Below are 26,529 nucleotides of genomic sequence, written 5' to 3'. Positions count from 1 at the left end.
ACACTAAGAATCTGCCTCTCGGGCCCTGAGCACATTAAACATGTCAGACAGCCTCCCTCCCCATAGCCAGCCCTGCCCCTCTCCCCTCTCCTCCCTCCCCATAGCCAGCCCTGCCCCTCTCTCCTCTCCTCCCTCCCCATAGCCAGCCCTGCCCCTCTCCCCTCTCCTCCCTCCCCATAGCCAGCCCTGCCCCTCTCCCCTCTCCTCCCTCCCCATAGCCAGCCCTGCACCTCTCCCCTCTCCTCCCTCCCCATAGCCAGCCCTGCCCCTCTCCCCTCTCCTCCCTCCCCATAGCCAGCCCTGCCCCTCTCCCCTCTCCTCCCTCCCCATAGCCAGCCCTGCCCCTCTCCCCTCTCCTCCCTCCCCATAGCCAGCCCTGCCCCTCTCCCCTCTCCTCCCTCCCCCGGTACTGAACCAGATTAAAGACTGTTGTCACTGTAGTCCCGTTTGGATAATGACCACTACTATTGGTTTTAATAATGCAGCCTTAGTATCAAACGGAATAATGATTGTAATATCTCAGAAGAACAAACAAGAACATTAAAGCTACAATCTGTGATCTGAATCAAATATGAACACATTTAGATCAAGGGTTCAGATGTTGAGTTATTACATATTTTAGTACTTTTAACTGTCTCTGTTATCTGTGGCCTGGTAATTCACCTTTAACTGTCTCTGTTATCTGTGGCCTGGTAATTCACCTTTAACTGTCTCTGTTATCTGTGGCCTGGTAATTCACCTTTAACTGTCTCTGTTATCTGTGGCCTGGTAATTCACCTTTAACTGTCTCTGTTATCTGTGGCCTGGTAATTCACCTTTAACTGTCTCTGTTATATGTGGCCTGGTAATTCACCTTTAACTGTCTCTGTTATCTGTGGCCTGGTAATTCACCTTTAACTGTCTCTGTTATATGTGGCCTGGTAATTCACCTTTAACTGTCTCTGTTATATGTGGCCTGGTAATTCACCTTTAACTGTCTCTGTTATCTGTGGCCTGGTAATTCACCTTTAACTGTCTCTGTTATATGTGGCCATTCACCTTTAACTGTCTCTGTTATATGTGGCCTGGTAATTCACCTTTAACTGTCTCTGTTATCTGTGGCCTGGTAATTCACCTTTAACTGTCTCTGTTATCTGTGGCCTGGTAATTCACCTTTAACTGTCTCTGTTATCTGTAGCCTGGTAATTCACCTTTAACTGTCTCTGTTATCTGTGGCCTGGTAATTCACCTTTAGCTGTCTCTGTTATCTGTGGCCTGGTGATTCACCTTTAACTGTCTCTGTTATCTGTGGCCTGGTGATTCACCTTTAACTGTCTCTGTTATCTGTGGCCTGGTGATTCACCTTTAACTGTCTCTGTTATCTGTGGCCTGGTGATTCACCTTTAACTGTCTCTGTTATCTGTGGCCTGGTGATTCACCTTTAACTGTCTCTGTTATCTGTGGCCTGGTAATTCACCTTTAACTGTCTCTGTTATCTGTGGCCTGGTAATTCACCTTTAACTGTCTCTGTTATCTGTGGCCTGGTAATTCACATTTAACTGTCTCTGTTATCTGTGGCCTGGTAATTCACATTTAACTGTCTCTGTTATCTGTGGCCTGGTAATTCACCTTTAACTGTCTCTGTTATCTGTGGCCTGGTGATTCACCTTTAACTGTCTCTGTTATCTGTGGCCTGGTAATTCACCTTTAACTGTCTCTGTTATCTGTGACCTGGTAATTCACCTTTAACTGTCTCTGTTATCTGTGGCCTGGTAATTCACCTTTAACTGTCTCTGTTATCTGTGGCCTGGTAATTCACCTTTAACTGTCTCTGTTATCTGTGGCCTGGTAATTCACCTTTAACTGTCTCTGTTATCTGTAGCCTGGTAATTCACCTTTAACTGTCTCTGTTATCTGTGGCCTGGTAATTCACCTTTAACTGTCTCTGTTATCTGTGGCCTGGTAATTCACCTTTAACTGTCTCTGTTATCTGTGGCCTGGTAATTCACCTTTAACTGTCTCTGTTATATGTGGCCTGGTAATTCACCTTTAACTGTCTCTGTTATCTGTGGCCTGGTAATTCACCTTTAACTGTCTCTGTTATCTGTGGCCTGGTAATTCACCTTTAACTGTCTCTGTTATCTGTGGCCTGGTAATTCACCTTTAACTATCTCTGTTATCTGTGGCCTGGTAATTCACCTTTAACTGTCTCTGTTATCTGTGGCCTGGTAATTCACCTTTAACTGTCTCTGTTATCTGTAGCCTGGTAATTCACCTTTAACTGTCTCTGTTATCTGTGGCCTGGTAATTCACCTTTAACTGTCTCTGTTATCTGTGGCCTGGTAATTCACCTTTAACTGTCTCTGTTATCTGTGGCCTGGTAATTCACCTTTAACTGTCTCTGTTATATGTGGCCTGGTAATTCACCTTTAACTGTCTCTGTTATCTGTGGCCTGGTAATTCACCTTTAACTGTCTCTGTTATCTGTGGCCTGGTAATTCACCTTTAACTGTCTCTGTTATCTGTGGCCTGGTAATTCACCTTTAACTGTCTCTGTTATCTGTGGCCTGTTAATTCATTGGTCATGGGAGTGCAGTGTAATGCAGTTATGAACTGGTATTCTAGTGTAGTAGCTGAATAATATGCCTATCCATCAGTAACTGGTCGTCCCTCCCTTCTAACCTTTATCTAACCAGGCAAGTCAGTTCAGAACTAATTCTTATTTAAAATGACGGCCTACCGGCGAACAGTGGGTTAACTGCCTTGTTCAGGGGAACAGTGGGGTAACTGCCTTGTTCAGGGGAACAGTGGGGTAACTGCCTTGTTCAGGGGAACAGTGGGTTAACTGCCTTGTTCAGGGGAACAGTGGGGTAACTGCCTTGTTCAGGGGAACAGTGGGGTAACTGCCTTGTTCAGGGGAACAGTGGGTTAACTGCCTTGTTCAGGGGAACAGTGGGTTAACTGCCTTGTTCAGGGGAACAGTGGGTTAACTGCCTTGTTCAGGGGAACAGTGGGTTAACTGCCTTGTTCAGGGGAACAGTGGGTTAACTGCCTTGTTCAGGGGAACAGTGGGTTAACTGCCTTGTTCAGGGGAACAGTGGGTTAACTGCCTTGTTCAGGGGAACAGTGGGTTAACTGCCTTGTTCAGGGGAACAGTGGGTTAACTGCCTTGTTCAGGGGAACAGTGGGGTTAACTGCCTTGTTCAGGGGAACAGTGGGTTAACTGCCTTGTTCAGGGGAACAGTGGGTTAACTGCCTTGTTCAGGGGAACAGTGGGTTAACTGCCTTGTTCAGGGGAACAGTGGGTTAACTGCCTTGTTCTGTGGAACAGTGGGGTTAACTGCCTTGTTCAGGGGAACAGTGGGGTAACTGCCTTGTTCAGGGGTACAGTGGGTTAACTGCCTTGTTCAGGGGAACAGTGGGTTAACTGCCTTGTTCAGGGGAACAGTGGGGTTAACTGCCTTGTTCAGGGGAACAGTGGGGTAACTGCCTTGTTCAGGGGAACAGTGGGTTAACTGCCTTGTTCAGGGGAACAGTGGGTGAACTGCCTTGTTCAGGTGAACAGTGGGTTAACTGCCTTGTTCTGTGGAACAGTGGGGTTAACTGCCTTGTTCAGGGGAACAGTGGGGTAACTGCCTTGTTCAGGGGTACAGTGGGTTAACTGCCTTGTTCAGGGGAACAGTGGGTTAACTGCCTTGTTCAGGGGAACAGTGGGGTTAACTGCCTTGTTCAGGGGAACAGTGGGGTAACTGCCTTGTTCAGGGGAACAGTGGGTTAACTGCCTTGTTCAGGGGAACAGTGGGTTAACTGCCTTGTTCAGGGACAGAAGAACAGGTGTTTTACCTTGTCAGCTCAGGGGATTCGATCCAGCAACCTCCAGCTCTTAACCACCTGTCGTCCCTCCCCTGACTGTGTGTTGATAGAAACTCTCGTTGGAATAATTTACTCAGACAGCGTCTGTCCCAAAATTTTCACCACGATTGATTTCTGTCCAAATATATGTTGCGTTCTACTCTTCTGCACCTATTCCAAATCTGTGTCATCAAAATAGTTCCTTCAAATCCAACACTCCTAAAGAACGATTCCTCAATTATGGTTAGTGAACGTACTGAATGTCCTCGTCTAAAGAAATGTTCTTACAGTCTCCTTCAAGATATAGATTTTTTATTCAGGACGGTATTTGCTGAAGGAGCACTTCTTATTGACACGCTGCAGCTCTCCCCTCTATTGATATATCCGATTAGAGAGCGGTGGCCACACACCATGGAGGGAGGGAGGGAGGGAGGGAGGGCGGGAGGGAGAGAGAGAGAAGGGGAGGGAGGGAGGGAGAGGGGAGGGAGGGAGGGGGGGGTGAGGGAGAGAGAAGGGGAGAGGGGAGGGAGGGAGAGAGAGAGAAGGGGAGGGAGGGAGGGAGAGGGGAGGGAGGGAGGGAGGGAGGGAGAGAGAAGGGGAGGGAGGGAGGGAGGGAGGGAGGGGGGGGTGAGGGAGGGAGGGAGGGAGGGAGGGAGGGAAAGAGATAAAGACAGAGAGATAGAAACAGAGAGATAGAAACAGAGAGACCAAGAAGAGTGTGTGTGTGTGGAGATGCACTGTCAACTGTGGGACCTTATTAAAGACAGGTGTGTGCCTTTCCAAATCATGTCCAAACAATTGAATTTACCAAAGGTGGGCTGCACTCAAGTTGTAGAAACAACTCAAGGATGATCAATGGAAACAGGATGCACCTGAGCTCCATTTCGAGTCTCATAGCAAAGGGTCTGAGTACTGAGGTATTTCTGTTTTTCATTGTAACAACATTTGCTACAATTTCTCAAAACCTGTTTTCTCTTTGTCGTTATGAGGTATTGTGATGGCATTATGAGGTATTGTGTGTAGACAGAATCCTAACTTTAACCCCACTACAGTCAGAATAATGAGGACAGAATCCTAACTTTATCCCCACTACAGTCAGAATAATGAGGACAGAATCCTAACTTTAACCCCACTACAGTCAGAATAATGAGGACAGAATCCTAACTTTAACCCCACTACAGTCAGAATAATGAGGACAGAATCCTAACTTTATCCCCACTACAGTCAGAATAATGAGGACAGAATCCTAACTTTATCCCCACTACAGTCAGAATAATGAGGACAGAATCCTAACTTTATCCCCACTACAGTCAGAATAATGAGGACAGAATCCTAACTTTATCCCCACTACAGTCAGAATAATGAGGACAGAATCCTAACTTTAACCCCACTACAGTCAGAATAATGAGGACAGAATCCTAACTTTAACCCCACTACAGTCAGAATAATGAGGACAGAATCCTAACTTTATCCCCACTACAGTCAGAATAATGAGGACAGAATCCTAACTTTAACCCCACTACAGTCAGAATAATGAGGACATAATCCTAACTTTAACCCCACTACAGTCAGAATAATGAGGACAGAATCCTAACTTTATCCCCACTACAGTCAGAATAATGAGGACAGAATCCTAACTTTAACCCCACTACAGTCAGAATAATGAGGACAGAATCCTAACTTTATCCCCACTACAGTCAGAATAATGTGTACAGAATCCTAACTTTAACCCCACTACAGTCTGAATAATGAGGACAGAATCCTAACTTTATCCCCACTACAGTCAGAATAATGAGGACAGAATCCTAACTTTAACCCCACTACAGTCAGAATAATGAGGACAGAATCCTAACTTTAACCCCACTACAGTCAGAATAATGAGGACAGAATCCTAACTTTATCCCCACTACAGTCAGAATAATGAGGACGGAATCCTAACTTTATCCCCACTACAGTCAGAATAATGAGGACAGAATCCTAACTGTATCCCCACTACAGTCAGAATAATGAGGACAGAATCCTAACTTTAACCCCACTACAGTCAGAATAATGAGGACAGAATCCTAACTTTAACCCCACTACAGTCAGAATAATGAGGACAGAATCCTAACTTTATCCCCACTCCAGTCAGAATAATGAGGACAGAATCCTAACTTTATCCCCACTACAGTCAGAATAATGAGGACAGAATCCTAACTTTATCCCCACTACAGTCAGAATAATGAGGACAGAATCCTAACTTTAACCCCACTACAGTCAGAATAATGAGGACAGAATCCTAACTTTAACCCCACTACAGTCAGAATAATGAGGACAGAATCCTAACTTTATCCCCACTACAGCCATAATAATGAGGAACATTTTAAGGTTAGTTTCATTGACGTCAAAACTTAACTGACGTGAATGTTGAAGTTTCTGTGTGTCAACATGATGAACATCGTCATGGTGACGTTAGTCTGAACAGGCGACCCACCCACCCAACCAACCCAACCCACCAACCAACCAACCAACTACCAACCAACCAGGTGCTGATAACAACTTGAGCCAGGAAATAAAGTCAAACAAAGACCATTGTTTATTTCAATTCCCACGTTCTTCAGTATCAGACAACATGAAAAGAGCTGGAGTGGTTTGTCTGTGGTAAGGAGATGAGAAGGGCTCGGAGATCTACTGTGAGGCTGAGAGGAGGATATATAGCCCTCTGTTTCATCTCTCTCTCTCTCTCTTCCTCCCAGCTGACACAACAACTTTCTGTCTGTTTGTTTTCCTGTTTGTTTTCTGTCTGTTTGTGAAGTGAGCCGCATCTGAGAGCCCTTTTCTCCACCTCTGTTTCACCTATCCGGTGTGGGTTTTTATGTGAAATGACTTTGTGATCTTCTCCTCTGTGTTTTACCTCTATGTTGTTCAGACGTACCACCAGGTGGCTGTGAGGTGGATCTGGCATCGCAGAATGATTCATTATAGACTCATGTCAAATTAAACATTGATAAAGAAACCTGGCTAGTTTCATAGTAGCCTCAGGGCATGGAGAAGAATATGGCCCCCAAACGGCAACCTTTTCCCTATATGAGCCCTGTGAGCCCTATGAGCCCTGTGAGGCCTGTGAGCCCTGTGAGCCCTATGAGCCCTGTGAACCCTGTGAGCCCTGTGAGCCCTATGAGCCCTGTGAGCCCTATGAGCTCTGTCAGCCTTTACTACTTCCTGTCCCACCAGACTGTATCAAGGTGAATAGTCAGCACTACTTCCTGTCCCACCAGACTGTATCAAGGTGAATAGTCACCACTACTTCCTGTCCCACCAGACTGTATCAAGGTGAATAGTCACCACTACTTCCTGTCCCACCAGACTGTATCAAGGGGTATAGTCACCACTACTTCCTGTCCCACCAGACTGTATCGAGGTGAATAGTCACCACTACTTCCTGTCCCACCAGACTGTATCAAGGTGAATAGCCACCACTACTTCCTGTCCCACCAGACTGTATCAAGGTGAATAGTCACCACTACTTCCTGCCCCACCAGACTGTATCAAGGTGAATAGTCCCCACTACTTCCTGCCCCACCAGACTGTATCAAGGGGAATATTCACCACTACTTCCTGCCCCACCAGACTGTATCAAGGTGAATAGTCACCACTACTTCCTTGCATTTTGCTTAAATAATTCCCTATTTCTTCTCAAATAAAAGTTTAAATTGAAAAACGATATATGTTTATGTCTCTACACCTTGTAATTGGATTTGCCACATAGCAATATTTAGAAGAAATGGGGAATCTTTTAAGAAAAGTGCAAAAGGTGGCAATATATTTTGTATTCGCAGGTGATTCGTTTTGGACAAACAAGTACATTTGTTTGCTTTTGCACTTTTGAATAAAATCAATATTCCATTTTGTAAAGTATATTATATCAGTAGCAAGAATGTCCTCGTCTTTTTTTGGGTTGTGGTTCATCATTTTCATCTCTCCTTTTTTTTGTGTGTTAAACCCAGTTTAATTTCCGCCAAGTTTTGTTGTTGTTCTTGCTAGCTAATGTCATTGAGGGAGTTGTATTACGCTGGCCCCGGGTTGAACCGGGCAATGGCCCGTCACGTCATCAAGTGATAGACCTCCTTCAAGATTGTTTTGATCACGCAGACTGGGAGATGTTCCGGGTCGGCCTCTTCGACATATACCCCGACTCAGTGGGTGGGTTCATCAGGAAGTGAATAGAGGATGTTGTTCCCACTGTGATGACTTACAACTTATTTAACTCCATATTAACGCCCATGATTTTGGAATGAGATGTTCGCACGAGCAGGTGTCCACATACTTCTGGTCATGTAGTGTATATTTATATTCCGATATTCATTTTTTTTTTTTCAATTCAATTTAAGGGGTTTTATTGGCATGGAAACATATGTTTACAAGTGAAGTAGATAATAAACAAAAGTTAAATAAACTCTCCACTCTCTGTTACGGTTGTTTGACAGAGTTGCAGGGTTCCTCTCCACTCTCTGTTACTGTTGTTTGACAGAGTTGCAGGGCTCCTCTCCACTCTCTGTTACTGTTGTTTGACAGAGTTGCAGGGCTCCTCTCCACTCTCTGTTACTGTTGTTTGACAGAGTTGCAGGGTTCCTCTCCACTCTCTGTTACTGTTGTTTGACAGAGTTGCCGGGTTCCTCTCCACTCTCTGTTACTGTTGTTTGACAGAGTTGCAGGGCTCCTCTCCACTCTCTGTTACTGTTGTTTGACAGAGTTGCAGGGCTCCTCTCCACTCTCTGTTACTGTTGTTTGACAGAGTTGCAGGGCTCCTCTCCACTCTCTGCTACTGTTGTTTGACAGAGTTGCAGAGTTCCTCTCCACTCTCTGTTACTGTTGTTTGACAGAGTTGCAGGGTTCCTCTCCACTCTCTGATACTGTTGTTTCACAGAGTTGCAGGGTTCCTCTCCACTCTCTGTTACTGTTGTTTGACAGAGTTGCAGGGTTCCTCTCCACTCTCTGTTACTGTTGTTTGACAGAGTTGCAGGGCTCCTCTCCACTCTCTGTTACTGTTGTTTGACAGAGTTGCAGGGCTCCTCTCCACTCTCTGTTACTGTTGTTTGACAGAGTTGCAGGGTTCCTCTCCACTCTCTGTTACTGTTGTTTGACAGAGTTGCAGGGCTCCTCTCCACTCTCTGTTACTGTTGTTTGACAGAGTTGCAGGGTTCCTCTCCACTCTCTGTTACTGTTGTTTGACAGAGTTGCAGGGTTCCTCTCCACTCTCTGTTACTGTTGTTTGACAGAGTTGCAGGGCTCCTCTCCACTCTCTGTTACTGTTGTTTGACAGAGTTGCCGGGCTCCTCTCCACTCTCTGTTACTGTTGTTTCACAGAGTTGCCGGGTTCCTCTCCACTCTCTGTTACTGTTGTTTGACAGAGTTGCAGGGCTCCTCTCCACTCTCTGTTACTGTTGTTTGACAGAGTTGCAGGGCTCCTCTCCACTCTCTGTTACTGTTGTTTGACAGAGTTGCAGGGCTCCTCTCCACTCTCTGTTACTGTTGTTTCACAGAGTTGCAGGGTTCCTCTCCACTCTCTGTTACTGTTGTTTGACAGAGTTGCAGGGCTCCTCTCCACTCTCTGTTACTGTTGTTTGACAGAGTTGCAGGGCTCCTCTCCACTCTCTGTTACTGTTGTTTGACAGAGTTGCAGGGCTCCTCTCCACTCTCTGTTACTGTTGTTTGACAGAGTTGCAGGGCTCCTCTCCACTCTCTGTTACTGTTGTTTGACAGAGTTGCCGGGCTCCTCTCCACTCTCTGTTACTGTTGTTTGACAGAGTTGCAGGGCTCCTCTCCACTCTCTGTTACTGTTGTTTGACAGAGTTGCAGGGCTCCTCTCCACTCTCTGTTACTGTTGTTTGACAGAGTTGCAGGGTTCCTCTCCACTCTCTGTTACTGTTGTTTGACAGAGTTGCAGGGCTCCTCTCCACTCTCTGTTACTGTTGTTTGACAGAGTTGCAGGGCTCCTCTCCACTCTCTGTTACTGTTGTTTGACAGAGTTGCAGGGCTCCTCTCCACTCTCTGTTACTGTTGTTTGACAGAGTTGCAGGGCTCCTCTCCACTCTCTGTTACTGTTGTTTGACAGAGTTGCAGGGCTCCTCTCCACTCTCTGTTACTGTTGTTTGACAGAGTTGCAGGGCTCCTCTCCACTCTCTGTTACGGTTGTTTGACAGAGTTGCAGGGTTCCTCTCCACTCTCTGTTACTGTTGTTTGACAGAGTTGCAGGGTTCCTCTCCACTCTCTGTTACTGTTGTTTCACAGAGTTGCAGGGTTCCTCTCCACTCTCTGTTACTATTGTTTGACAGAGTTGCAGGGCTCCTCTCCACTCTCTGTTACTGTTGTTTGACAGAGTTGCAGGGCTCCTCTCCACTCTCTGTTACTGTTGTTTCACAGAGTTGCAGGGTTCCTCTCCACTCTCTGTTACTGTTGTTTGACAGAGTTGCAGGGCTCCTCTCCACTCTCTGTTACTGTTGTTTGACAGAGTTGCAGGGTTCCTCTCCACTCTCTGTTACTGTTGTTTGACAGAGTTGCAGGGCTCCTCTCCACTCTCTGTTACTGTTGTTTGACAGAGTTGCAGGGCTCCTCTCCACTCTCTGTTACTGTTGTTTCACAGAGTTGCCGGGTTCCTCTCCACTCTCTGTTACTGTTGTTTGACAGAGTTGCAGGGCTCCTCTCCACTCTCTGTTACTGTTGTTTGACAGAGTTGCAGGGCTCCTCTCCACTCTCTGTTACTGTTGTTTGACAGAGTTGCAGGGCTCCTCTCCACTCTCTGTTACTGTTGTTTGACAGTGTTGCAGGGTTCCTCTCCACTCTCTGTTACTGTTGTTTGACAGAGTTGCAGGGCTCCTCTCCACTCTCTGTTACTGTTGTTTGACAGTGTTGCAGGGTTCCTCTCCACTCTCTGTTACTGTTGTTTCACAGAGTTGCAGGGTTCCTCTCCACTCTCTGTTACTGTTGTTTGACAGAGTTGCAGGGCTCCTCTCCACTCTCTGTTACTGTTGTTTGACAGAGTTGCAGGGCTCCTCTCCACTCTCTGTTACTGTTGTTTGACAGAGTTGCAGGGCTCCTCTCCACTCTCTGTTACTGTTGTTTGACAGAGTTGCCGGGTTCCTCTCCACTCTCTGTTACTGTTGTTTGACAGAGTTGCAGGGCTCCTCTCCACTCTCTGTTACTGTTGTTTGACAGAGTTGCAGGGCTCCTCTCCACTCTCTGTTACTGTTGTTTGACAGAGTTGCAGGGCTCCTCTCCACTCTCTGTTACTGTTGTTTGACAGAGTTGCAGGGCTCCTCTCCACTCTCTGTTACTGTTGTTTGACAGAGTTGCAGGGCTCCTCTCCACTCTCTGTTACTGTTGTTTGACAGAGTTGCAGGGCTCCTCTCCACTCTCTGTTACTGTTGTTTGACAGAGTTGCAGGGCTCCTCTCCACTCTCTGTTACTGTTGTTTGACAGAGTTGCAGGGCTCCTCTCCACTCTCTGTTACTGTTGTTTGACAGAGTTGCAGAGTTCCTCTCCACTCTCTGTTACTGTTGTTTGACAGAGTTGCAGGGCTCCTCTCCACTCTCTGTTACTGTTGTTTGACAGAGTTGCAGGGCTCCTCTCCACTCTCTGTTACTGTTGTTTGACAGAGTTGCAGGGCTCCTCTCCACTCTCTGTTACTGTTGTTTGACAGAGTTGCAGGGCTCCTCTCCACTCTCTGTTACTGTTGTTTGACAGAGTTGCAGGGCTCCTCTCCACTCTCTGTTACTGTTGTTTGACAGAGTTGCAGGGCTCCTCTCCACTCTCTGTTACGGTTGTTTGACAGAGTTGCAGGGCTCCTCTCCACTCTCTGTTACTGTTGTTTGACAGAGTTGCAGGGCTCCTCTCCACTCTCTGTTACTGTTGTTTGACAGAGTTGCAGGGCTCCTCTCCACTCTCTGTTACTGTTGTTTCACAGAGTTGCAGGGCTCCTCTCCACTCTCTGTTACTGTTGTTTGACAGAGTTGCAGGGCTCCTCTCCACTCTCTGTTACTGTTGTTTGACAGAGTTGCAGGGCTCCTCTCCACTCTCTGTTACTGTTGTTTGACAGAGTTGCAGGGCTCCTCTCCACTCTCTGTTACTGTTGTTTGACAGAGTTGCAGGGCTCCTCTCCACTCTCTGTTACTGTTGTTTGACAGAGTTGCAGGGTTCCTCTCCACTCTCTGTTACTGTTGTTTGACAGAGTTGCAGGGCTCCTCTCCACTCTCTGTTACTGTTGTTTGACAGAGTTGCAGGGTTCCTCTCCACTCTCTGTTACTGTTGTTTGACAGAGTTGCAGGGCTCCTCTCCACTCTCTGTTACTGTTGTTTCACAGAGTTGCCGGGTTCCTCTCCACTCTCTGTTACTGTTGTTTCACAAAGTTGCCGGGTTCCTCTCCACTCTCTGTTACTGTTGTTTCACAGAGTTGCAGGGTTCCTCTCCACTCTCTGTTACTGTTGTTTCACAGAGTTGCAGGGCTCCTCTCCACTCTCTGTTACTGTTGTTTGACAGAGTTGCAGGGCTCCTCTCCACTCTCTGTTACTGTTGTTTGACAGAGTTGCAGGGCTCCTCTCCACTCTCTGTTACTGTTGTTTCACAGAGTTGCAGGGCTCCTCTCCACTCTCTGTTACTGTTGTTTGACAGAGTTGCAGGGCTCCTCTCCACTCTCTGTTACTGTTGTTTGACAGAGTTGCAGGGTTCCTCTCCACTCTCTGTTACTGTTGTTTGACAGAGTTGCAGGGCTCCTCTCCACTCTCTGTTACTGTTGTTTGACAGAGTTGCAGGGCTCCTCTCCACTCTCTGTTACTGTTGTTTGACAGAGTTGCAGGGCTCCTCTCCACTCTCTGTTACTGTTGTTTGACAGAGTTGCAGGGTTCCTCTCCACTCTCTGTTACTGTTGTTTGACAGAGTTGCCGGGTTCCTCTCCACTCTCTGTTACTGTTGTTTGACAGAGTTGCAGGGCTCCTCTCCACTCTCTGTTACTGTTGTTTGACAGAGTTGCAGGGTTCCTCTCCACTCTCTGTTACTGTTGTTTGACAGAGTTGCCGGGTTCCTCTCCACTCTCTGTTACTGTTGTTTGACAGAGTTGCAGGGCTCCTCTCCACTCTCTGTTACTGTTGTTTGACAGAGTTGCAGGGCTCCTCTCCACTCTCTGTTACTGTTGTTTGACAGAGTTGCAGGGCTCCTCTCCACTCTCTGTTACTGTTGTTTGACAGAGTTGCAGGGTTCCTCTCCACTCTCTGTTACTGTTGTTTGACAGAGTTGCAGGGCTCCTCTCCACTCTCTGTTACTGTTGTTTGACAGAGTTGCAGGGCTCCTCTCCACTCTCTGTTACTGTTGTTTGACAGAGTTGCAGGGCTCCTCTCCACTCTCTGTTACGGTTGTTTGACAGAGTTGCAGGGCTCCTCTCCACTCTCTGTTACTGTTGTTTGACAGAGTTGCAGGGTTCCTCTCCACTCTCTGTTACTGTTGTTTGACAGAGTTGCAGGGCTCCTCTCCACTCTGCTAAACCCCACTAGGACGCATGAGGAATGGCCCTGATGTGAACACAGAGAGAGATGGAGAGAAAGAGCGGAGTAGAGAGAGAAAGAGATTGGAGACGGGGTGAAAGAGAGAAAGAGAGGAGTAGAGAGAGAGATTGGAGACGGGGTGAAAGAGAGAAAGAGAGGAGTAGAGAGAGAGATTGGAGATGGGGTGAAAGAGAGAGCGGGAGAGAGAAAGAGAGGAGTAGAGAGAGAGAAAGAGAGGAGTAGAGAGAGAGATTGGAGACGGGGTGAAAGAGAGAAAGTGAGGAGTAGAGAGAGAGGAGTACAGAGAGAGATTGGAGACGGGGTGAAAGAGAGAGAGAGAGAGATGGCAGAGGAAAGGGGAGAGAGTCCATGAGTCCATCTGTGAACCGGAAATGATACATGCTAACAGAACATTGCTTCCGACACTCTGTCACAGTCTGGTGTTTCAAAGGATCTGAGGCCTTACATAGAATAAGATTGTGTGGACTGGTGTGTGTTCATATCCTGTGTTTTGGCTCATTTGTTAGCCTATATTTAACTTTATCTTTATGGATATTTAAACCGGATATTGATCGTTCTTCCTTCTCTCCTTTTCCCCCCTCTCCCCTCTGTCTCTCTCTCTCTCTCTCCCCTCTTCTCTCTCCTCTCCCCTCTTCTCTCTCCTCTCCTTTTCGTATCTATCTCTCCTCTCTCTCCCCCTCTCTCTCTCTCTCCTCTTTCTCTCCCCCCCTCTCTCTCTCCTCTTTCTCTCCCCCCCCCCCTCTCTCTCTCTCTCTCTCTCTCTCTCTCTCTCGCTCTCCTCTTTCTCTCCTCTCTCTCTCTCTCTCTCTCTCTCTCTCTCTCCTCTTTCTCTCTCGCTCTCTCTCTCTCTCTCTCTCTCTCCTATGTCTCTCCCCCTCTCTCTCTCTCTCCTCTTTCTCTCCCCCCCTCTCTCTCTCTCTCTCTCGCTCTCCTCTTTCTCTCCCTCTCTCTCTCTCTCTCTCTCTCTCTCCTCTTTCTCTCCCCCCCTCTCTCTCTCCTCTTTCTCTCCCCCCCTCTCTCTCTCTCTCTCTCTCTCTCTCTCTCTCTCTCTCTCTCTCTCTCTCTCTCTCTCTCTCGCTCTCCTCTTTCTCTCCCTCTCTCTCTCTCTCTCTCTCTCTCTCTCTCCTCTGTCTCTCCCCCTCTCTCTCTCTCTCCTCTCTCTCTCTCTCTCTCGCTCCCCTCTCTCTCTCTCTCTCTCTCTCGCTCTCCTCTTTCTCTCCCTCTCTCGCTCCCCTCTCTCTCTCTCTCTCTCTCTCTCCTCTTTCTCTCCCCCCCTCTCTCTCTCCCTCTCTGTCTCTCTCTCCTAGATTTGGGAAGAAGAAAGATGCGAAGGTAAAGAAAGCAGAAGCCAAAGCCACGCTACAGAGACAGAAGTCCGAGGTTCTGAGTGAAGAGGAGCTGGAGAGGATGAAAGAGGAGCGAGAAAGGTGAGATGGTTTTTATACTGTACATAATCTGAACGGAACGTTCTTGTAGCAGCTGGTTTATACAACCTAAAAGAATCATTATAGAATCATCGGCACCACTGGTCAGTTTTTTGTGTTTTTTGGCAACATGTCTTTTGTGATGTCACCACAATGTTTCCACCAGACTGTTCCCACCAACCTAATGAAGCATTCTGGGAACATTTTAAAGAACAGACAAAATGTGTTCTGGGAACCTTTTAAATAACAGACTAATATCAAATCAAATCAAATTGTATTTGTCACATACACATGGTTAGCAGATGTTAATGCGAGTGTAGCGAAATGCTTGTGCTTCTAGTTCCGACAATGCATTAACCAACAAGTAATCTAGCTAACAATTCCAAAACTACTACCTTATAGACACAAGTGTAAGGGGATAAAGAATATGTACATAAGGATATATGAATGAGTGATGGTACAGAGCAGCATAGGCAAGATACAGTAGATGGTATTGAGTGCAGTATGTACAAATGAGGTGAGTATGTAAACAAAGTGGCATAGTTAAAGTGGCTAGTGATACATGTATTACATAAGGATACAGTAGATGATATAGAGTACAGTATATACATATGAGATGAATAATGTAGGGTATATAAACATTATATTAGGTAGCATTGTTTAAAGTGGCTAGTGATATATTTTACATCATTTCCCATCAATTCCCATTATTAAAGTGGCTGGAGTTGAGTCAGTATGTTGGCAGCAGCCACTCAATGTTAGTGGTGGCTGTTTAACAGTCTGATGGCCTTGAGATAGAAGCTGTTTTTCAGTCTCTCGGTCCCAGCTTTGATGCACCTGTACTGACCTCGCCTTCTGGATGATAGCGGGGTGAACAGGCAGTGGCTCGGTGGTTGTTGTCCTTGATGATCTTTATGGCCTTCCTGTGACATCGGGTGGTCAAGGTGTCCTGGAGGGCAGGTAGTGATGCGTTGTGCAGACCTCACTACCCTCTGGAGAGCCTTACGGTTGTGGGCGGAGCAGTTGTCGTACCAGGCGGTGATACAGCCCGACAGGATGCTCTCGATTGTGCATCTGTAGAAGTTTGTGAGTGCTTTTGGTGACAAGCCGAATTTCTTCAGCCTCCTGAGGTTGAAGAGGCGCTGCTGCGCCTTCTTCACGAAGCTGTCTGTGTGGGTGGACCAATTCAGTTTGTCTGTGATGTGTACGCCGAGGAACTTAAAACTTACTACCCTCTCCACTACTGTTCCATCGATGTGGATAGGGGGGTGTTCCCTCTGCTGTTTCCTGAAGTCCACAATCATCTCCTTAGTTTTGTTGACGTTGAGTGTGAGGTTATTTTCCTGACACCACACTCCGAGGGCCCTCACCTCCTCCCTGTAGGCCGTCTCGTCGTTGTTGGTAATCAAGCCTACCACTGTTGTGTCGTCCGCAAACTTGATGATTGAGTTGGAGGCGTGCGTGGCCACGCAGTCGTGGGTGAACAGGGAGTACAGGCTCAGAACGCACCCTTGTGGGGCCCCAGTGTTGAGGATCAGCGGGGTGGAGATGTTGTTGCCTACCCTCACCACCTGGGGGCGGCCCGTCAGGAAGTCCAGTACCCAGTTGCACAGGGCGGGGTCGAGACCCAGGGTCTCGAGCTTGATGACGAGCTTGGAGGGCACTATGGTGTTAATTGCCGAGCTGTAGTCGATGAACAGCATTCTCACATAGGTATTCCTCTTGTCCAGATGGGTTAGGGCAGTGTGCAGTGTGGTTGAGATTGTATCGTCTGTGGACCTATTTGTGCGGTAAGCAAATTGGAGTGGGTCTAGGGTGTCAGGTAGGGTGGAGGTGATATGGTCCTTGACTAGTCTCTCAAAGCACTTCATGATGACGGAAGTGAGTGCTACGGGGCGGTAGTCGTTTAGCTCAGTTACCTTAGCTTTCTTGGGAACAGGAACAATGGTGGTCCTCTTGAAGCATGTGTTCTGGGAACCTTTTAAAGAACAGACTAAATGTGTTCTGGGAACCTTTTAAAGAACAGACAAAATGTGTTCTGGAAACCTTTTAAAGAACAGACTAAATGTGTTCTGGGAACCTTTTAAAGAACAGGCAAAATGTGTTCTGGGAACCTTTTAAAGAACAGGCTAAATGTGTTCTGGGAACCTTTTAAAGAACAGGCTATATGTGTTCTGGGAACCTTTTAAAGAACAGACAAAATGTGTTCTGGAAACCTTTTAAAGAACAGACTAAATGTGTTCTGGGAACCTTTTAAAGAACAGACTATATGTGTTCTGGGAACCTTTTAAAGAACAGACTATATGTGTTCTGGGAACCTTTTAAAGAACAGACAAAATGTGTTCTGGGAACCTTTTAAAGAACAGACTAAATGTGTTCTGGGAACCTTTTAAAGAACAGACTATATGTGTTCTGGGAACCTTTTAAAGAACAGACTAAATGTGTTCTGGGAACCTTTTAAAGAACAGACTAAATGTGTTCTGGAAACCTTTTAAAGAACAGACTAAATGTGTTCTGGGAACCTTTTAAAGAACAGACTAAATGTGTTCTGGGAACCTTTTAAAGAACAGACTATATGTGTTCTGGGAACCTTTTAAAGAACAGACTATATGTGTTCTGGGAACCTTTTAAAGAACAGACTATATGTGTTCTGGGAACGTTTTAAAGAACAGACTATATGTGTTCTGGGAACCTTTTAAAGAACAGACTAAATGTGTTCTGGGAACGTTCTTGCAACATCCGGTGAATGTTTTATTCAAACATATAATCATCAGAATTACTGTACAGTTTTTGTTTCTTGAAAACATTTGCCGCAACCTTACAGATGTTCAGGGAACTTGCAAAGAACCAGTTTTGGTTTGCTGGGAAAACATTGTGTTATTCTGTTACCTGTAAACTGAATGATAACTTTGTGTGGTGGTTATTATTTATTACAGGGTGGTGGTTATTATTTATTACAGGGAGGTGGTTATTATTTATTACAGGGTGGTGGTTATTATTTATTACAGGGTGGTGGTTATTATTTATTACAGGGTGGTGGTTATTATTTATTACAGGGTGGTGGTTATTATTTATTACAGGGTGGTGGTTATTATTTATTACAGGGTGGTGGTTATTATTTATTACAGGGAGGTGGTTATTATTTATTACAGGGTGGTGGTTATTATTTATTACAGGGTGGTGGTTATGATTTATTACAGGGAGGTGGTTATTATTTATTACAGGGTGGTGGTTATTATTTATTACAGGGTGGTGGTTATTATTTATTACAGGGTGGTGGTTATTATTTATTACAGGGTGGTGGTTATTATTTATTACAGGGTGGTGGTTATTATTTATTACAGGGTGGTGGTTATTATTTATTACAGGGTGGTGGTTATTATTTATTACAGGGTGGTGGTTATTATTTATTACAGGGTGGTGGTTATTATTTATTACAGGGTGGTGGTTATGATTTATTACAGGGAGGTGGTTATTATTTATTACAGGGTGGTGGTTATTATTTATTACAGGGTGGTTATGATTTATTACAGGGTGGTGGTTATGATTTATTACAGGGTGGTGGTTATGATTTATTACAGGGTGGTGGTTATTATTTATTACAGGGTGGTGGTTATTATTTATTACAGGGTGGTGGTTATTATTTATTACAGGGTGGTGGTTATTATTTATTACAGGGAGGTGGTTATTATTTATTACAGGGTGGTGGTTATTATTTATTACAGGGTGGTGGTTATTATTTATTACAGGGTGGTGGTTATTATTTATTACAGGGTGGTGGTTATTATTTATTACAGGGTGGTGGTTATTATTTATTACAGGGTGGTGGTTATGATTTATTACAGGGAGGTGGTTATTATTTATTACAGGGTGGTGGTTATTATTTATTACAGGGTGGTTATGATTTATTACAGGGTGGTGGTTATGATTTATTACAGGGTGGTGGTTATGATTTATTACAGGGTGGTGGTTATGATTTATTACAGGGTGGTGGTTATTATTTATTACAGGGTGGTTATGATTTATTACAGGGTGTACCGGTACCCCCTGTATATAGCCTCCACATTGACTCTGTAGCGTAACACCCTGTATATAGCCTCCACATTGACTCTGTACCGTAATACCCTGTATATAGCCTCCAGAGGTTAGTACAGGTGTATACTGTAGGTAACTCCTCCTGTTGATCCAGATCTGTCCCAGAGGTTAGTACAGGTGTGTACTGTAGGTAACTCCTCCTGTTGATCCAGATCTGTCCCAGAGGTTAGTACAGGTGTGTAACTGTAGGTAACTCCTCCTGTCTATCCAGATCTGTCCCAGAGGTTAGTACAGGTGTGTACCTATCTGTCTCAGAGGTTAGTACAGGTGTGTAACTGTAGGTAACTCCTCCTGTCTATCCAGATCTGTCCCAGAGGTTAGTACAGGTGTGTACCTATCTGTCTCAGAGGTTAGTACAGGTGTGTAGCTGTAGGTAACTCCTCCTGTTGATCCAGATCTGTCCCAGAGGTTAGTACAGGTGTGTACTGTAGGTAACTCCTCCTGTTGATCCAGATCTGTCCCAGAGGTTAGTACAGGTGTGTACCTATCTGTCTCAGAGGTTAGTACAGGTGTGTAGCTGTAGGTAACTCCTCCTGTTGATCCAGATCTGTCCCAGAGGTTAGTACAGGTGTGTACTGTAGGTAACTCCTCCTGTTGATCCAGATCTGTCCCAGAGGTTAGTACAGGTGTGTAACTGTAGGTAACTCCTCCTGTTGATCCAGATCTGTCCCAGAGGTTAGTACAGGTGTGTAACTGTAGGTAACTCCTCCTGTTGATCCAGATCTGTCCCAGAGGTTAGTACAGGTGTGTAACTGTAGGTAACTCCTCCTGTTGATTCATATCTGTTCCAGGATCGAGGCGAAGCACGCGGAGCTGAGGGAGCGTCAGGCCAGAGAAAAAGGACCTGATGTCGAGGATGATTACATGGACCCCAACTACGCACGCATCAACAACTTCAGAGACAACTCCTCCCCGCGTCAGTCCCCCTACAGCAGAACCCGCACCCCATCTCCCCAACGCCCGCCACCCCACGGCCTCGGCCCAGGCCCCTCCCACGGCAACGAGCCATCCAATAAGGACCCCCTGGACGGGCTGTACGCCAAGGTCAACAAGCAGAGACAAGCCCCGCCCATGGCCGACAGGTGAGACAGGAACCCGCCTACTGTAGTGTATTTGACATAATCAATCTTTCCTCTTAGCCTGGGTGCCTGTTCTCTTACCAAAACAGACTGGCACCCAGGCTACTTTCCTCTAGTCTCTTGACAGACTGATCATCTAACTTAAGCAGCTAGCTAGGCATGCAACAGTTGGTCGCAAAATGACATGAAAATGCAAGGAATATAGGATGACCTGAGACTAATACATGGATCTAGGATGAACCTGAGACGGATACAGGGATATAGGATGACCGTGAGACAGATACAGGGATATAGGATGACCGTGAGACAGATACAGGGATATAGGATGACCCTGAGACTGATACAGGGATATAGGATGACCGTGAGACTGATACAGGGATATAGGATGACCCTGAGACTGATACAGGGATATAGGATGACCCTGAGACTGATACAGGGATATAGGATGACCGCGAGACAGATACAGGGATATAGGATGACCGTGAGACAGATACAGGGATATAGGATGACCCTGAGACTGATACAGGGATATAGGATAACCCTGAGACTGATACAGGGAGACAGGATGACCCTGAGACTGATACAGGGATACAGGATGACCCTGAGACTGATACAGGGATATAGGATGACCCTGAGACTGATACAGGGATATAGAAGACCCTGAGACTGATACAGGGATATAGATGACCCTGAGACTGATACAGGGATATAGATGACCCTGTGACTGATACAGGGATATAGATGACCCTGAGACTGATACAGGGATATAGATGACCCTGAGACTGATACAGGGATATAGATGACCCTGTGACTGATACAGGGATATAGATGACCCTGAGACTGATACAGGGATATAGATGACCCTGAGACTGATACAGGGATATAGATGACCCTGAGACTGATACAGGGATATAGATGACCCTGAGACGCGTATAGGATGACCCTGAAAGGGAGAGAGACAGTGGGAAAGGGAGAGAGACAGTGGGAAAGGGAGAGAGAGACAGGGGGAAAGGGAGAGAGAGACAGGGGGAAAGGGAGAGAGAGACAGGGGGAAAGGGAGAGAGAGACAGGGGGAACGGGAGAGAGAGACAGGGGAAAGGGAGAGAGAGACAGGGGGAAAGGGAGAGAGAGACAGGGGGAAAGGGAGAGAGAGACAGGGGGAAAGGGAGAGAGAGACAGGGGGAAAGGGAGAGAGACAGGGGGAAAGGGAGAGAGACAGGGGGAAAGGGAGAGAGACAGGGGGAAAGGGAGAGAGACAAGGGGAAAGGGAGAGAGACAGGGGGAAAGGGAGAGAGAGACAGGGGGAAAGGGAGAGAGAGACAGGGGGAAATGGAGAGAGAGACAGGGGGAAAGGGAGAGAGACAGGGGGAAAGGGAGAGAGACAGGGGGAAAGGGAGAGAGACAGGGGGAAAGGGAGAGAGAGACAAGGGGAAAGGGAGAGAGACACAGGGGGAAAGGGAGAGAGAGACAGGGGGAAAGGGAGAGAGAGACAGGGGGAAAGGGAGAGAGAGACGGGGAAATGGAGAGAGAGACAGGGGGAAAGGGAGAGAGACAGGGGGAAAGGGAGAGAGACAGGGGGAAAGGGAGAGAAACACAGGGGGAAAGGGAGAGAGAGAGAGATATGTCTCTATTTGTCTTTCTACATTACAGCCCCCCCCCTCCCCCATTAATGACTTTTCACCACTCGTTTTTAATCATACAGCTACACCCAACCTTTTACAATACCCTGTCCAACCTGTCCAACCTATCCAACCTATCCAACCTGTCCAACCTATCCAACCTGTCCAACCTATCCAACCTATCCAACCTATCCAACCTATCCAACCTGTCCAACCTATCCAACCTATCCAACCTGTCCAACCTATCCAACCTATCCAACCTGTCCAACCTATCCAACCTGTCCAACCTATCCAACCTATCCAACCTGTCCAACCTATCCAACCTATCCAACCTGTCCAACCTATCCAACCTATCCAACCTGTCCAACCTATCCAACCTGTCCAACCTATCCAACCTATCCAACCTGTCCAACCTATCCAACCTATCCAACCTGTCCAACCTATCCAACCTGTCCAACCTGTCCAACCTGTCCAACCTATCCAACCTATCCAACCTATCCAACCTGTCCAACCTATCCAACCTATCCAACCTATCCAACCTGTCCAACCTATCCAACCTGTCCAACCTATCCAACCTGTCCAACCTGTCCAACCTATCCAACCTATCCAACCTATCCAACCTGTCCAACCTGTCCAACCTATCCAACCTATCCAACCTATCCAACCTATCCAACCTGTCCAACCTATCCAACCTATCCAACCTATCCAACCTATCCAACCTATCCAACCACCATACATAACCTCTCCTCGCAACATGGCTCATATTTTAAATTAGATTTGTTTATTGGTCACATGCACATGGTTCAATGAAGTTCTTCAGCTCCAACAATGCCGGCCTCTAACTTCCCAGCTGATCCAGAATGGAGATGCTCATACCAAGAGATAACATCTCTAGCTAGCTACCTCTGAAGAGGAAACGTTACTTCAGATGTCTTACTCTGGGACACTTTATCAGATGTCTTACTCTGGGACACATTATCAGATGTCTTACTATGGGACACATTATCAGATGTCTTACTCTGGGGCACATTATCATATGTCTTACTCTGGGGCACATTATCAGATGTCTTACTCTGGGACACGTTATCAGATGTCTTTCTCTGGGGCACATTATCAGATGTCTTACTCTGGGACACATTATCAGATGTCTTACTCTGGGACACTATCACATGTCTTACTCTGGGACACATTATCACATGTCTTACTCTGTGGCACATTATCAGATGTCTTACTCTGGGGCACATTACCAGATGTCTTAATCTGGACACATTATCACATGTCTTACTCTGGGGCACGTTATCAGATGTCTTACTCTGGGACACGTTATCAGATGTCTTACTCTGGGACACATTATCAGATGTCTTACTCTGGGGCACATTATCAGATGTCTTACTCTGGGACACATTATCACATGTCTTACTCTGGGGCACATTATCACATGTCTTACTCTGGGACACATTATCAGATGTCTTACTCTGGGGCACATTATCAGATGTCTTACTCTGGGACACATTATCATATGTCTTACTCTGGGACACATTATCAGATGGCTTACTCTGGGGCACATTATCACATGTCTTACTCTGGGACACATTATCAGATGTCTTACTCTTAGGCACATTATCAGATGTGTTACTCTGGGGCACATTATCAGATGTCTTACGCTGGGGCACGTTATCAGAAAGGGAATACTGTAATAAATACCTGTGGTCTTAACCAATCATCAATCATTGATCCATGGTCTTGACCAATCATATATATCAGTCATGACCAATCATATACCATTATCATAGTGTGTAATGTATACCATTTGCATAGTGTGTACTGTAGATCATTATCATAGTTTGTAATGTAGATCATTACCATAGTGTGTAATGTAGATCATTATCATAGTGTGTGTTGTAGATCATTACCATAGTGTGTAGTGTAGATCATTACCATAATGTGTAACGTAGATCATTATCATAGTGTGTACTGTAGATCATTATCATAGGGTGTACTGTATATCATAATCCTAGTGTGCACTTTAGATCATTATCGTGGTGTTTAATGTATATCATTATCATAGTGTGTGTTGTAGATCATTACCATGGTGTGTACTGTATATCATTATCATAGTGTGTAATGTAGATCATTATCGTACTGTGTACTGTAGATCATCATCATAGTATGTACTGTAGATCATTATCATAGTGTGTACTGTAGATCATTATCATAGTGTGTGTTGTAGATCGGTATCGCAATGTGCACTGTAGATCATTATCATAGTGTGTACTGGAGATCATTATCATAGTGTGTACTGTAGATCATTATCATAGTGTGTAATGTAGATCATTATCATAGTGTGTGTTGTAGATCGGTATCGCAATGTGCACTGTAGATCATTATCATAGTGTGTACTGGAGATCATTATCATAGTGTGTACTGTAGATCATTATCATAGTGTGTACTGTAGATCAATATCATAGTGTGTACTGTAGATCATTATCATAGTGTGTAATGTAGATCATTATCATAGTGTGTGTTGTAGATCGGTATCGCAATGTGCACTGTAGATCATTATCATAGTGTGTACTGGAGATCATTATCATAGTGTGTACTGTAGATCATTATCATAGTGTGTACTGTAGATCAATATCATAGTGTGTACTGTAGATCATTATCATAGTGTGTAATGTAGATCATTTTCATAGTGTGTACTGTATAGCATTATCGTAGTGTGTAATGTAGATCATTATCATAATGTGTACTGTATATAATATCAGAGTGTGTAATGTAGAGCATTATCATAGTGTGGATCATTTCCATAGTGTGTAGTGTAGATCATTATCACCGTGTGTACTGTAGATCATTATCATAGTGTGTACTGTATATCATTATCATAGTGTAGATCATGACCATAGTGTGTAATGTAGATAATTCTCATAGTGTAGATCATTATCACAGTGTGTACTGTAGATCATTATCATAGTGTGTAATGTATATCATTATCATAGTGTAGCTCATGACCATAGTGTGTACTGTATATCTTTATCATAGTGTATACTGTAGATCATTATCATAGTGGGTATTGTATATCATTATCAGAGTGTGTAATGTAGATGATTACCATAGTGTATATCATTATCATAGTGTGTACTGTAGGTCATTACCATTGTGTAGATCATTATCGTAGTGTGTACTGTAGGTCATTACCATAGTGTAGATCATTATCGTAGTGTGTACTGTAGGTCATTACCATAGTGTAGATCATTATCGTAGTGTGTACTGTAGGTCATTACCATAGTGTAGATCATTATCGTAGTGTGTACTGCAGGTCATTACCATAGTGTAGATCATTATCATAGTGTGTACTGCAGGTCATTACCATAGTGTAGATCATTATCATAGTGTGTACTGTAGGCCATTACCATAGTGTAGATCATTATCATAGTGTGTACTGCAGGTCATTACCATAGTGTAGATCATTATCATAGTGTGTACTGTAGGTCATGGCTGTAATCGAAGCAGTTGAAATGTGTGTCATGGGAATGTGGTAGTCATTGATTTACAGAATATATAAATACATGACACCTTGTGGGGTTTAAAGGTTAATTTATAGATGGTTTCAGAATTATAAACCTGGTTTAAAGGTTCAGTTTATAGATGGTTTCATAACTATAAACCTGGTTTAAAGACATCAGTTTATAGATGGTTTCAGAATTATAAACCTGGTTTAAATGTGGGGCTCCTAAGTTGGAGGAGAGGTCATTGAGGTGGAGGAAAGGGTCATTGAGGTGGAGGAGAGGGTCATTGAGGTGGAGGAGAGGGTCATTGAGGTGGAGGAGAGGGTCATTGAGGTGGAGGAGAGGGTCAATGAGGTGGAGGAGAGGGTCATTGAGGTGGAGGAGAGGGTCATTGAGGTGGAGGAGAGGGTCATTGAGGTGGAGGAGAGGGTCATTGAGGTGGTGCAGAGGGTCATTGAGGTGGAGGAGAGGGTCATTGAGGTGGAGGAGAGGGTCATTGAGGTGGAGGAGCGGGTCATTGAGGTGGTGCAGAGGGTCATTGAGGTGGAGGAGAGGATCATTGAGGTGGAGGAGAGGGTCATTGAGGTGGAGGAGAGGGTCATTGAGGTGGAGGAGAGGGTCATTGAGGTGGAGGAGAGGGTCATTGAGGTGGTGCAGAGGGTCATTGAGGTGGAGGAGAGGATCATTGAGGTGGAGGAGAGGGTCATTGAGGTGGAGGAGAGAGTCATTGAGGTGGAGGAGAGGGTCATTGAGGTGGAGGAGAGGGTCATTGAGGTGGAGGAGAGGGTCATTGAGGTGGAGGCGAGGGTCATTGAGGTGGAGGAGAGGGTCATTGAGGTGGAGGCGAGGGTCATTGAGGTGGAGGAGAGGGTCATTGAGGTGGAGGAGAGGGTCATTGAGGTGGAGGAGAGGGTCATTGAGGTGGAGGAGAGGGTCATTGAGGTGGAGGAGAGGGTCATTGAGGTGGAGGAGAGGGTCATTGAGGTGGGGGAGAGGGTCATTGAGGTGGAGGGGAGGGTCATTGAGGTGGAGGAGAGGATCATTGAGGTGGTGGAGAGGGTCATTGAGGTGGAGGAGAGGGTCATTGAGGTGGAGGAGAGGGTCATTGAGGTGGAGGAGAGGGTCATTGAGGTGGAGGAGAGGGTCATTGAGGTGGAGGAGAGGGTCATTGAGGTGGAGGCGAGGGACATTGAGGTGGAGGCGAGGGTCATTGAGGTGGAGGCGAGGGTCATTGAGGTGGAGAAGAGGGTCATTGAGGTGGAGGAGAGGGTAATTGAGGTGGAGGAGAGGGTTATTGAGGTCCCCACGGCGGATGTCTCGACCCAGGCCCATGGCACTGCAGTACAGCTGAAGAAGACCCAGTCTTTTTCCTAAATGGCACCCTATCCCCTATATAGTGAACTACTATTGTCCAGAGCCCTGGTACACTATATAGGGAATAG

General features: G+C 45.8%; 1 protein-coding gene across 1 annotated transcript in view; it reads left to right on the top strand.

Annotated features, from left to right (window-relative positions):
• The window catches only part of LOC110514817 (partitioning defective 3 homolog B), a gene marked incomplete at its 5' end in the record, with an annotated part of 172,813 nt that overhangs the window by 2,817 nt on the left and 143,467 nt on the right, over positions 1 to 26,529 (top strand). The window contains 4 exons of the mRNA XM_036973474.1: positions 6,740 to 6,757; positions 6,903 to 7,099; positions 14,672 to 14,791; positions 19,675 to 19,965. Of these exons, the coding sequence (XP_036829369.1) occupies positions 6,740 to 6,757; positions 6,903 to 7,099; positions 14,672 to 14,791; positions 19,675 to 19,965 (626 nt within the window). The remainder of the gene's footprint in view (positions 1 to 6,739; positions 6,758 to 6,902; positions 7,100 to 14,671; positions 14,792 to 19,674; positions 19,966 to 26,529) is intronic.

The sequence above is a fragment of the Oncorhynchus mykiss genome, unplaced genomic scaffold, assembly GCF_013265735.2.
Source record: "Oncorhynchus mykiss isolate Arlee unplaced genomic scaffold, USDA_OmykA_1.1 un_scaffold_254, whole genome shotgun sequence".
Classification (NCBI taxonomy): domain Eukaryota; kingdom Metazoa; phylum Chordata; class Actinopteri; order Salmoniformes; family Salmonidae; genus Oncorhynchus; species Oncorhynchus mykiss.
Note: the sequence above shows the minus strand (reverse complement) of the source record. Positions and strands in the feature narration are given on the sequence as shown.